The sequence below is a fragment of the Aquarana catesbeiana genome, linkage group LG10, assembly GCF_042186555.1.
Source record: "Aquarana catesbeiana isolate 2022-GZ linkage group LG10, ASM4218655v1, whole genome shotgun sequence".
Taxonomy (NCBI): Eukaryota; Metazoa; Chordata; class Amphibia; order Anura; family Ranidae; genus Aquarana; species Aquarana catesbeiana.
The window spans coordinates 30725557-30738834 of NC_133333.1; the positions used below are offsets into that span (position 1 = coordinate 30725557).

At 46.3% G+C, this 13278-nt stretch overlaps 1 protein-coding gene across 2 annotated transcripts in view; it reads right to left on the bottom strand.

The window, feature by feature from the left end:
- The window catches only part of SMG9 (SMG9 nonsense mediated mRNA decay factor), a 39389-nt gene that overhangs the window by 20242 nt on the left and 5869 nt on the right, over positions 1-13278 (bottom strand). For both annotated transcript variants that reach the window (XM_073601911.1, XM_073601910.1), the window contains 4 exons: positions 12473-12547; positions 10403-10628; positions 8876-8973; positions 6778-6890 (listed from right to left, as the gene is read on the bottom strand). In XM_073601911.1, coding sequence (XP_073458012.1) covers positions 6778-6890; positions 8876-8973; positions 10403-10628; positions 12473-12547 — 512 coding nt within the window. The remainder of the gene's footprint in view (positions 1-6777; positions 6891-8875; positions 8974-10402; positions 10629-12472; positions 12548-13278) is intronic.

Genomic DNA, 13278 nt, shown 5'->3' on the forward strand with positions numbered 1-13278 from the left:
TATGATAAATCATCCTGGAAGCTGGCTTCCTTGCATTAATCAAGGTAGATATGACAGGACCTGAGAGCCCACGACTCTTCAGAACGTGGGTCTCAATAGCCAAACCGTCAAATTTAGCGTTTGTAAGGCAGGATGGGACACTGGACCTTGAGATAACAGGTCTGGGCGTTCCGGTAGTGTCCACGGGGAACCTACCGTCATCCTTACTATTTCTGCATACCAAGTCCTTCTGGGCCAAGCGGGGGCCACCAGAAGTACCGACTTCCTTTCCTGCCTGATCCTGCGAAGGAGTCGTGGTAGTAGCAGAATAGGCGGGAATGCGTAAATCAGTGAGAACCGATGCCACGGAATCACCAACGCATCCGTCCCGCATGCAAGAGGATCTTTTGTCCTTGCCACAAATCTGTCTATCTTTGTGTAGAATCGGGATGCAAAGAGATCTACATCTGGAACCCCCCATCTTTGGCATATGGCCCAAAAGACGTCGGGATGCAGAGACCATTCCCCTGGAAGTAACTGCTGGCGACTTAGATAGTCCGCCTGCCAATTCTCTATTCCCGGGATGAAAACTGCCAATATGCATGGCACATGCATCTCTGCCCAGACTAAGATCTGGTTCACCTCTTTTTGAGCAGCTCGGCTCCGGGTGCCTCCCTGATGATTGACATAAGCCACTGCTGTGAGGGACCCTTCTTGGTCCTTACTGTCAGAATCAGCTCTCTCAAAGCAGTGATCTTTGCCTGGGGTAGAAATATTTTCTCCTGGCTTGTATCTATAATCAGACCTAAATACTCCAGTCTTCTTACTGGTTTTAGGAAAGACTTTTCTAAGTTGAGGATCCAACCCAGGTGTTCTAGATACCTGACCGTGGTCCTCAAGTTTCCATTCAAAGAGGCTACCGACCGGTCTATCAAGAGCAGGTCGTCTAGGTATGCTATGACAGCTATACCCTGAGCCCTTAATCTGGCCAGAGGAGGAGCCAAGATCTTTGTGAACACTCGAGGTGCAGTGGCTATCCCAAAAGGCAGAGCCACAAACTGGAAATGGCGCCCTCCTACCTCGAAGCGCAGAAACTTCTGATGAGCAGGAAAAATGGGCACATGCAGATATGCATCTCTGTCTATTGATGCCAGAAATTCTCCTCCCTGCAGGGTGGGAACTACTGTTCGAATTGATTCCATGCGGAAGGATTGAATCCTTAGGAATCGGTTCAGATCCCTTAAGTCCAAAATGGGTCTGACATCCCCATTTGGCTTTTGGACCGTAAAAAGGTTGGAATAGAAGCCCAATCCCTGGTCCTTTGCGGGAACTATCATAATGACCTCCTGCGACAAAAGTCGCTCTAACGCTAGAAGGAGCGACTGCTTCTTCTCTGGGTCTCTGGGAACATTTGATCTGAGGAACCGAGGAGAAGGGAATTCCTGAAACTCCAGCTTGTACCCTAAGGTTACCGTGGAGACTACCCATCTGTCCTGGAAGTCCTCGTGCCAGAGCTCTGAGAACTGTCGCAGTCTTCCCCCCACTCGAGTGAGCGGGGGCACCCCCTCATGCAGAGGTCTCAGTGTTTTGCCTAGTAGGCTTCTTTCCCCAGGACTTCTTTTGTCCCTGGGGTTGACTCTTGTCTCTGGACCCCGATGGAGGCGGCCGTCGAGACTGCCTGGAGGCTGAAGCCCCCGGGGAAAGAGTCCGTTTGAAAGAGGGACGCTTACTCTTCTTCTTGACAGGTAAGAGAGTACTTTTCCCACAAGAGATTCTCTTGATATAGTTATCCAAGTCCTCTCCAAACAACCTTGCACCACGAAATGGAAACCCAGCCAGTAGCTTCTTACATGGTGCTTCGGCTGACCAATTTTTCAACCATAGGATTCTACGTATATGCACCAACCCCAGTGAAAGACGGGAGGTTTGCACGATAGAATCTCTAATGGCGTCAACCACAAAGCATAAGGCCGCTGGAAGGTTAGCAAACCCCTGGGCCTGCTGTTCAGGTAATACTTTGATGACCTGCTTAACATGGTCTCTTAAGTATTGACAGACTCCAATCGCTGCTACTGCAGGTTGGGCCACTGATCCTGCTAAGGAGAAAACATCCTTCAATAGGGATTCCATCCTTTTATCTACAGGATCCCTGAGCATTGTCTACAGGACAAGTCAGGCTATTATTTACCGAGGAAATGGCGGCATCAATAGCCGGTATTCCCCACATTTTAATAAACTTTTCTTCCATCGGATAAAGTGTTGAAAACTTTCTCGGCGGAAAAAAACGTTTGTCTGGGTGATCCCACTCAGAATAAATAAGCTTTTCAAGTAAAGTATGAACAGGAAAAGCATGTGCTGCTTGGAAAGGTTTCAGTGACCCCAAAGCAGAAGAGGATTCTTTAGCAGTTTCAGGTATGGGCAACTTAAATGTGGAGCGGACCAATCCAGTGAGGATCTGCACTAAGACTTTCTCCTCTTGGGAAGTCACAGAGGGTCCCTCTCCACCTGAATCCTCCGAAGAGGAATCATCCATCCCATCCCGATCCTCTGAAAGGGATTCATCTCCTTTATCCCAGAGCTCCTCTGTCTGAGGGTCTTGGGGAACAGAGGAAAGCCTAGTGCGTTTTCTTCCACTGAGTGAAGACGTAATCACGGCCATTAATCTTTCCTCTAGACCATTAATGGTTGAGGAAAAAACCTCTTGTGTAATATATACAGGGGCTGAAGTGCCAGAAGCAGGTGTAGCCCCTGACCCCGATGGCTCTCCCTGGCTAGCCGTCCCTGGCTCATCTTTAGGGGGGGAGGATGCTGCCGACAGGGGGCCCTCAGAACCTGAACGAGATCCCCTAGTGTCTCTGGTTCCTGGGGTGCTTGAACCTCTTCTACCCATAGTGCAAAGCAACAAGGTGTGAGGTATACAAATGAACACTGCCCGCTGAGCGATGTAGTCTGGCTAAAAGCCTTGCTACCCAATGCTCAGTCTGGTGTTACTTCAGTAAATGCTGCCTAGGAGAATGCCTGTGTCCCACCTTACATGCGACCGTTAGCTCTGTGTCTCTCAGAAGACTGAGTGCACCTGTACAGAGTGCCTCTAATAGCCTGCAGCTGGCCTGAGTGGGAGTCTAAACACTCTGTGCTGACGTCCCGCCCCCTCCTCTACCGCCCCCCCCCCCCCCTCGAGTTTTGAAAAAAACAAGCGCTTCCCGCACTGCCGACTCTCCTGTCATGCTTCTGGAGAAAAGGCTGGGGATGGGGGGGGGGGAGGGAGGGAGGCTGGTAACAAGATCTGCCTGAACGGCTATCTTCAGACATGGTGGCCATTAGGCCGCAGAGCCCGGGTGGTATAACCACTTTCTAGACCCCTGTGGCCCCTCTCTAGCCTGGGGGGAACATTCAAACATGAGAAATCCCCCTTTCCACCTTACCTGCTTGCAGCCTGCTTTGAGATGCTGGGACATAATCAGCACTGAACACCTGAGACAGTCAGTCAGCATGTGTAGGTTTGTGCTCTTGGCAGCCCCCGGTGGTCACAATAGGCATAGCATGCATTTACCTTAAAGGAGAAAAGCCACTAGAACTCAAAAATTCTGTGGAATCTCCTCTTACCTTATCCAGCCGCAGGGTGCTGTTTACACAGACCCAATCTTCACCTCTCACGGTGGGCTCCGTTTGAAAAAACCGTCAGAGACTGGGGCCACCATCAGTAGGGGGATCCAACAGTTCTGGGACAGTAAAGCACCTCGCCAGAAATTAGGAAGTTTAAAGCCATTTTCTGATCTGCGGGGTCCAGCTCTCTAAAAAGAGAAGCATTACGGGTAAGACCTCGTTTCTTCGGACACGAGGCCCGGGTACCATTCAATTCGGCCATGAAAAGACACTTTGAATGGATCCGGTTCGCCTGGCTTGCCCCAGTATAGGATCTTAGGATATTCCCTTTGGAGCTCAGCACAGGACATCTTTACACGTCCATCACCTAAGACACTGGCGTAAAAACTGAGGTATCCCTGCAAGGGGGAGGGATTATATAGGGGGTTGAACTTCCTGATAGGGTGTGCCAGTGTCCAATCACCAGTGATACCTATAAACCCATCAGTAATTACTGTGGCTCTGTGTCCCGTGATGTTCGAGAAAGAAAAGGGTGCCTGCACCAAAGACCCTTGCCCTGCTGTCAGCTTCATCTTTCGGACGGGTGTTCATATTGCCTTTAAAGTCCTGCTCCCCTTGGTTGTTTTTTTTTGGTAATTCCTTTATTTACCATGTGTTGCAATTCCTAGTTTAACAGAAACATGACTGGACGATCCACGGTCAGCATTTAGCAGATACATTGAACCATTCTCAGTAAAATTGTTGGTCAAAAGACCTATCAGAACTCAAATAAACGATTCAAATATAAGAATGCACTACATTTCACCAGGTATATGCAACAGATTAACAATGTGCAAGACCACACACACCAAACTGTATACGTAAAGCCATGCAACCATGTTTTAAGCGGGACCGAAAAATGTACCGGGGAATGAACTTCCTGGTGACCAGCGGGCCCAGAGTGGGAATTAGGTAATTGAGTTATTGTATAATAAGATAATCAGTTAGATATCCGGAAAAAGAATGTACCCAGAACTGGGTTCAGAGGACGTGAAGGGTTGGGAGAAGGCGGCGTTGGGAGAGAACGGGGAAAAGGAGTAGGAAAGTAAGTATCTCAGGTGCAGAAGAAAAGGAACTCAGGGAAGTGAAAAGGGGGGGGGGGGGCCCTCGCCCAGGGAACATGGCCGACCCCAGGGGTTCAGTCTGAAAGCGGGGCACCTTGAAGGTAGACATCAGTGAAAATAAAGTGTTGCCACGGTCTCCAAGTGTCTCGGAAGGTCTCCTCTCGGTTATGTAGGGTAGCAGCGAGATCCTCCATGTCCCTGAGTTCATTAACCTTGGAAAACTACAAGGATTTTGAGGGTGGGCTTTTGGATCTCCAACATAAGGGGATGCATGCTTTAGCCGCATTCAGTAACTGGATCGTGAGGGAAGTCTTACACTTCTTCATTGGACGGTTCGAGAGATGCAGCAGACAAGCAGCGGTGTTCCCCTCCAGGTCTACGTTAGTCAATTGCTTGATGATACCGATCACCTCTTGCCAAAAGGGTCTAAGTTTGGGGCAGTCCCAAAATATGTGGAGCATCGTTCTGTCTGCATTAACACACCACCAGCATGTACTGGGGACTGGAGGATAAAAACGGTGTAAAGCGACAGGGGCCCTGTACCAGCGAGTCAAAATCATTTATCCAGTCTCTTGGATTTTAGTGGCTATGAAAGACTTCTGCGCAAAGTGAAGAATCTTCTCCCTCTGTGTGTCGGTGAATTGGATGTCAAGGTCCCATTCCCATTCGCTCCCCTTTGTTTTTAAAATATCTTCCACATCACACATCCTCATGCAGGTAGTCCCATTCACGTCAGTTGGGATGCAACAGCTGCATGGACATAGACACTGATCCCAATCTGACATCCATGCAGGCGTGGGGGTGTGTCCCTGAATGCACACTGTCTGCATTCAGGGACTTGCACGCACCTGCACCCACACAGATGTCTGATTGGGAGCAGCGGCTGTCTCTGTGCACCCGCTGTGTCCCAACTGACATAAACAGGATTGCCCACATAAAGGATGCATGGAACACCTGTACATCCCATGCAGGCAAAACACGGCCCTCACACAGGTGTACTCTTAAGTATGCCCATGTGAATGAGGCCAAATAAATAAGATTAGTGTAAGTTATGTGTATTAAAGCCTAACTACAATGTTTTTTTATTTCTTAAAGCGGTATTAAACCAAAAACCAAAAATGTAATGTATTGCAGCTTACCAATCATTAGATGTGGTGGCTGCATCAGTTTTTATTTTCATTGGTTTTCCCCCCCCTCTGTTTCCACCTGGTGATCTACCCAGTTGTTACTCCTCCTGTTACCACCTCCTGTATTAGTGAGATACACGCTGGAGAAATGAGCACAGGAGGCACAACAGACAGCAGCATTTTCAATCTGGAGGGCGGGGGGGGGGGGGGGGGGTAGTGTTAAATGTATTAGCAGACTCAGAGCCACTAACAAATGGAAGTCAAACTCCAGCTAATACTTTATAATAAGTTACAGCAAACTATTTTTTTTTCCTTTTGGGATAAAGGTTTTTTTTTATTCTGCTGGAGAAAAAAAAAAAAAAACAGACTTGCTGGCTGGATTACCAGATGAATATAGAAGAAGGAAAGTCTAAAAAAGAAAACGAATGCAGCCATCACCTCTAAGAATCGGTAAGCTGCAATATAATGAATGTTTAATACCACTTTAATGAGTACTATAGAGCTGCAGTTTTATGGCAGGTGTTTGCTTCTGTCTATGACCCCACTGGGAAGCTTTTCACTTACTTACTGACCTTCTGATGCCTTTGCAAAAAATATGGAGTGCAGAAATCACTGAAACAGAAAGGCAGGGACAGCAACAAAAACTTTAGTCAAACCTTCCTCACTCAACTGAAACTATATATTTCTATTGGAAAGATTTCCCATCACTTCTTGTGCTGCCAAAAGACAAAAACTTCAGCGGCCCGTGTCTCCTATTCTTCTGTTCCAGCATTCAACACTTCTGGGAATGTTAGATGTTTCTGATATCCCTGCCATGCACTGTGATTCCATCTATTGGCTTCAATGTTGAGCCCTGTAGTGACGTAGAGGGTCGGAGGCAATGGGGCTCCTGGAGTAGTGACTACAATACCTACCTCTTTTTGCTTGCTCTTAGAACCTCACGGTGTCACTTCATTTCTTACCTCTGATCGTCATCTGGAGAGTTGGCAGAAAGAAGGGACATCATTGTGGACTTCCCCGTACCCTGAAATCCGAGAACTCCCACCACGAGGACATCTGTCTGGTCCAGCAAATACTAAAAACGACAAGAAAAGAGTCAATAATACTGCAGAAAGCACTATGAATGGTCCTAGACTGGGTGAAGACATCCCAGTTGTTATACCAACAATGATCTCATCTTCTCTCTATGTTGTGTTTTCATAAAGCTGTGCAGTCTTATCCATGGCTGCTCCAGGTTTCTGCACATTCCTTATGTTTAAAAGTGTGAGCCCTCCCAAAACTGATATTTTAGATTTTGAACTGCTGCATTTTTTTCAGCTAACATTTTCAGCAAGTGCAAAAAATTCCAGTTGATCTTGTCAGATTTGTGTCCTTGTCACTTGTGTGTCCTTGTATATATGTAAGGAGCATTCTTCCCATTGACCATCACACTAATGCATCATGAGCTGTAGATATAGTCACTTTTAGTCATTTTTAGCAGGGGTTCCCTGAGACTGGAAAGTTATTTAACCACTTGCACTTTTACCCCCTTCCTGCCCAGACCAATTTTCAGCTTTCAACGCTGTCACACTTTGAATGACAATTGCGCGGTCATACAACACTGTACCCAGATGAAATTGGTATCATTTTTTTTTAAATAGATAGAGTTTTGTTCTGGTGGTATTTAATCACGGCTGAGTTTTTTATTTTTTGCTTAACAAACGAAAGAAAGAAAAAAGACCGGACATTCAAAAAAAAACAAAAAAAAAACAGTTATAAAATGTAGCAAATAAGTAATTTTTCTTCTTCACTGATGTGTGCCGATATGCTACACTGATGGGGCTGCACTGATCATCAGGGCACTGATTATCAGTGTAAATGTCAGCTGTCACAGGAAATCCAGTAAGCGGCTTTCATTTCCTCACACAGCGATAGCGCTGAGGAAAGGAAATGCCAATAACATGCATTTGTTTACATATGATCAGCTGTGAGATTGTACATAGCTGATCACATGGTAAAGAGCCAACGTGATCAGTGATGTGCTCTGTCCGAGGGACACGGCTCACCACTGTTCACAGCGATGCACACCCCTAGGGGAGGAAATCATATGATGTCCACCTGGAAGGAGGAGAGTCCTGTCCGGCTGTCAATGTGCTATAAACTGGATGGGAACTAGTTAAAGGGTTCCTCAGAGTTAGAAAGGTTAAGAAATGTTGCAGTGATCTCCAAACTGCGGCCCTGGGGCCAGATACGGCCCATTGCTTGCTTTTATTCGGCCCTTGGGGCACCGTTTCATCCACTGATACCAACAATGGGGCATATTTCCCCCAAGGGATACCAATGAAGGGACACAATTCCTCCCAGTGACACCAACGATGGGGCACAATTCCTCCCAGTGACACCAACGATGGGGCACAATTCCTCCCAGTGACACCAACGATGGGGCACAATTCCTCCCAGTGACACCAACGATGGGGCACAATTCCTCCCAGTGACACCAACGATGGGGCACAATTCCTCCCAGTGACACCAACGATGGGGCACAATTTCTCTCAGTGACACCAACGATGGGGCACAATTTCTCTCAGCGACACCAATGATAGGGCACAATTCCTCCCAATCACACAAATGATGGGGCACAATTCCTCCCACTGACACCAATCATGAGGCACAATTCCTCCCAGTGACACCAACGATGGGGCACAAGTCCTCCCAGTGACACCAACGACAGGGCACAATTTCTCTCATCGACACCAACGATGGGGCACAATTTCTCTCAGCGACACCAATGATGGGGCGAAATTCCTCCCAATCACATGAACGATGGGGCACAATTCCTCCCACTGACACCAATCATGAGGCACAATTACTCTCACTGAAACCAACAATGAGGCATTATTTTTTTCGCACTGACACCAGGATCTTTTTTACTCCCAATGGTCACAGTCCGACCCCTCTAAAGTATAAAGGACAGTAAACTGGCGCTTTGTGTAAAAAGTTTGGAGACCCCTGCTTTAGAGAATTAAAGACCTTAGTAGTTTTATATTTGGGAAAGAGCTGATAAAAAAGACATGCGCTTACCTCAATGGCACTGTCACACCAGTTCATGTATTCATCCACCAGCTTGATGCTGTGTTTCATCTTCTGAGGAGGCATCAGTTTAGCCTGGCCAACCACAGCTGTAAAGTAATAAAAAAAAAATCCTAAAGAATAACTCCACCATTACCCGCCCAAATTCACTGGAGACCTCCAGGTCAATCTCATGCGTTCCCATTTCTCTCTAAGTTATCGTAAGAGACAGGAATCAATTATAGTCTATGGAACCACAAGGCATTTTGTGGTACCACGATGAAGAGGAGGCCTCCAGCACATTAGGTTTCTGGTCAAAACTGCTACCGTATATACACGAGTATAAGCTGAGGCACCTAATTTGATCACAAAAAACTGGGAAAACGTATTGACTCGAGTATAAGCCTAGGGTGAGAAATGCGCAGCTACTGTAAGTGGAAAAGAGGGTCAACAATGCCCATTTGCAGCCTCACTGTGCCCATTTGCAGCCATAGGTCCCCCGAACTTCAAACTCGGTAGTTAAGGGTTCCTAGATGCCCTCTAGCTGCAGCCAAAATTTGGGTTCTCTGGACCCAAAGGGTCCTGAAATGACATTGCTGCAGATGGACACAGTTGACCGACTTTGGGGCCCCGTATCTCTAGGCCAGTTGGTACTAGGAACCCCAAATTTAGTGTGCAAACCCAGTGGAAATAAAACTACAACATATCCAAAGCTGGGGTTCCTAGAACCAAGTGGCTCAGAGATACGGGGCCCCAAAGTCAGTTCGGAAAATGTCAAGCACTTTTCTGCAGAAGAGAATGACATTTTCCGAACCGACTTTGGGGCCCCGTATCTCAGGGCCACTTGATGCTAGGAACCCCAGCTTTGGACATGTTGTGCTAGTTCCACTGGGTTTGCACACCAAATTTGGGGTTCCTAGCACCAAGTAGCCCCGAGATACGGGGCCCCAAAGACGGTTCGGAAAATGTCATTTTCTGCTGCAGAAAAGTGCTTGACTCGAGTATAAGCCGAGGTGGCACTTTCAGCACAAAAAAATGTGCTGAAAAACTCGGCTTATACTCGAGTATATACGGTATTTTTATTATTTTAAAGAGACCCTGTGATAGAAAGTAAAGCTTTGTAATAAGCTACCAAACGTAAAGACAAAACAGAATGCCTACCCTTCCTCCTGCCCGTTTCTCTAAACAATTCACCCTCGTGGTGAGAAATCATCCCCCAAAGTTTGCTGGAAAACTGACACGTTCAGGAGCATTGAGTTTAAGCACCTCCTGCAGCACTCACTAGCTCCTCCTGTTGACCTCCATGTCATTACTTTGTACGCAGAGGTCAGGAGTAGAAACCAGCAAGAGCTGGTACAGGAGATCTACATTCCTGGAAGTGTTGATTTCCTAGCAGACTCTGGGGGGATAATTTGTATGCATCTGACTAGTGTCCAGTGGTGCAGGCAGCAGGAGAAATATCCTGTTTCTTCTTTATAGGTACATGCTTTGTTCAGAGATTTTAATGATGTGACTGGGTCTTTTTTTAACGAGACGTACGGTCAACATTTCCACCAGCGTTCGCTGCGGCGCCCATGCCTCGGTTCTGAATCTGGTACACGGGTTGTGTGGGGCGCTGTCCTTCCTTCTCCAGCTTTGCTGTAGAGGCAGATGGTGGCAGAGTGGTGCCCTCTGCTGTTGGGGTTGGTTTACCGTCCTCTCTGGCCTTCATAAGGACAATCGGTTTTTCAAGAGCGATTGGAGCTGGAGCAGGGGACGGTTTGGGCTAAAACAAAAAAAAAAAAAAAAAAAAAGCAAAAATCTTGGGTATAAATGAACGGTTAAGCTAAACCATCGTTAGAATGGAAATTTAAACATAGTAAGCATTACATAATACAACAGATGAAGTCATAGCTGAGGTCAGTCTTTGCAGACACTGGAGATTTAAAGCGATAGTAAAAAAAAAAAAAAAAAAGGAATTCCCTGCAAGGCAATGTCATAATGTGCTAGCATGCATCACATACTAGCACATTATGCGAGACTTACCTTAGTACGAAGCCCTCCTGTGCCACACTGTCACAGCTGAGAGGGCTGACATCTTCCCCCCCGGTCTTCCTTCCGGATTCATGGCTTCCGGCTACATGAGTGGCTGGGGGCGTAATGATGTCACTCCCGCGTATGTGAATATCTCCTAAACTGTGCATGTTTAGGAGATATTTACAGTATCTACATGTAAGCTTCATTACAGGCACACCTGTAGGTACAAGTGGTGTAACAGTTTACTACCACTTAAAAGTTTATGTATAGCCAAAATGTTTTTTGTTATTTTTTTTGTTTTTTAAGTTTAGGATAGAGAAAGAATAAAGCCTATGCCTCAGCCCCCCTCACTTACCTGAGCCCTTATTCGATCCAGTGCTTTGCCTATCTGCAGCTCTTCTTTCCCTTCACTTCTTGGTCTCTCGGGCTTTGCTGAGGCAGCTGGAGCCATTGACTCCTGCTGCTGTCAATCAAAGCCAGTGACGAGAAAGTGGGGGTGGGGCTGAGAGTGCCGCTGCCTGTGTTAACAGATGCAGATAGCGGGGCTTGGGAGCGAGCCTGCACAAGTACCCCCCATAGAAAGCCTGTGGGGTTCTGCCCACACGGCCATGTCAATCATTCACAATTTCCTGTAAAGGAATAGACTACAAGTACAGTCAGCCACCGGAGCTAATGCCTTGCAGTTCTCCATGACCTAGAAAAGGTGCTGGTGAGCATCCTGTAATTTTAAAGATCTTCCTGCTCTCCAGTACCCGCCTGCCCCGATCAGAGGTACAGGCAAGACAGCTATCCTGAGAGTCTGCAGAAATCTGACATTGCACCCATGATCTACTGATCAGACTCTGGTCCGGCCGCACCTGGAGTATGCTGTCCAGTTCTGGGCACCAGTCCTCAGGAAGGATGTACTGGAAATGGGGCGAGTACAAAGAAGGGCAAGAAAGCTAATAAAGGGTCTGGAGGATCTTAGTTATGAGGAAAGGTTGCGAGCACTGAACTTATTCTCTCTGGAGAAGAGACGCTTGAGAGGGGATATGATTTCAATTTATAAATATCGTACTGGTGACCCCACAATAGGGATAAAACTTTTTCGCAGAAGGTAGTTTAACAAGACACGTGGCCACTCATTCAAATTAGAAGAAAAGAGGTTTAACCTTAAACTACATAGAGGGTTCTTTACTGTAAGAGCGGCAAGGATGTGGAATTCCCTTCCACAGGCGGTGGTCTCAGCGGGGAGCATCGATAGTTTCAAGAAACTATTAGATAAGCACCTGAACGACCACAACATACAGGGATATACAATGTAATACTGACACATAATCACACACATAGGTTGGACTTGAAGGACTTAAATCTTTTTTCGACCTCACCTACTATGTAACTATGTAACTATATGATTGCGAATTCAATGCTCTGCAGGTTCCTTCTAAAAAAAATATTAAATCCACATTTTTTTACCTGCAAAAAGATGTGCATTTATTTTTTTACAAAAAGGTATCCTTTAAAGCATTTTGTAATATTAAAAGAAACTGCCTACACTTGGCTGTAGAGAAGTCTAGTAATAGAATACAACACAAGGAACGTAAAGTAACTTACGCGCTCAGCTGCCGGTTTGGCCAAGATGATTGGGGTCTTCTGTATGGTGTAGCCAGAATTCTCTTCATTTCCATCCTGAGTATTATAAAGAATAGCCAATATACCAACATAAAAACAAAATGAAAAAAAAAACCTGAACTTAGACACAACCTACTGGTCCAGCGGCAGTGAAGACAAAAAGTAAACAACCATTACAAACTTTATTGGATGGATTTAATGGAACAACTATGGTGGCCTCAGGGGTCTTACAAGGAACCTGAACTCTACTTTAAACATTAAAAAGGTTTCTTGTGTTCCTCTCAGATTTAGTTTCTTTAGGGCTTGACTTTCTTTGACTTCATGGCTGAGCCCTGCCCAATTTCATTCCGATGTCCAATCAGAATGCTTTAGAGGTTCTCTTATTTGGACAGATGAATGGTGCTGGTGGCGCTTACCTATGATGTCAGGGAAAGTTGGCAGGTATCTCGAGGTGTCTGCCTTTAGGGAGAACGTCAGTTGAAAATGGATTACACGTTCTCTAATGTTTTTAGTTCCTGATGTTGGAGTTCTTCTTTAACCGGTTGTGGACCACCTACCCAGTAAGTGATCTGGCACTTCCTGGTCTGGGGCACGCACGTGAATGGACACAGCGGAAGCCAATCGGTGTGTAAGGCAGACACGATGTCTGCCGGGACCTGACAATCGTTCAGGAGAAAGGCTGAATGGCGGTCTGCTTATTAGGGCTGAAACAACTCATCGATTAATCGACAACTAATTAATTATGAAAATTAATAGATTACTATTTTCAATTGACCCCACTAATGATT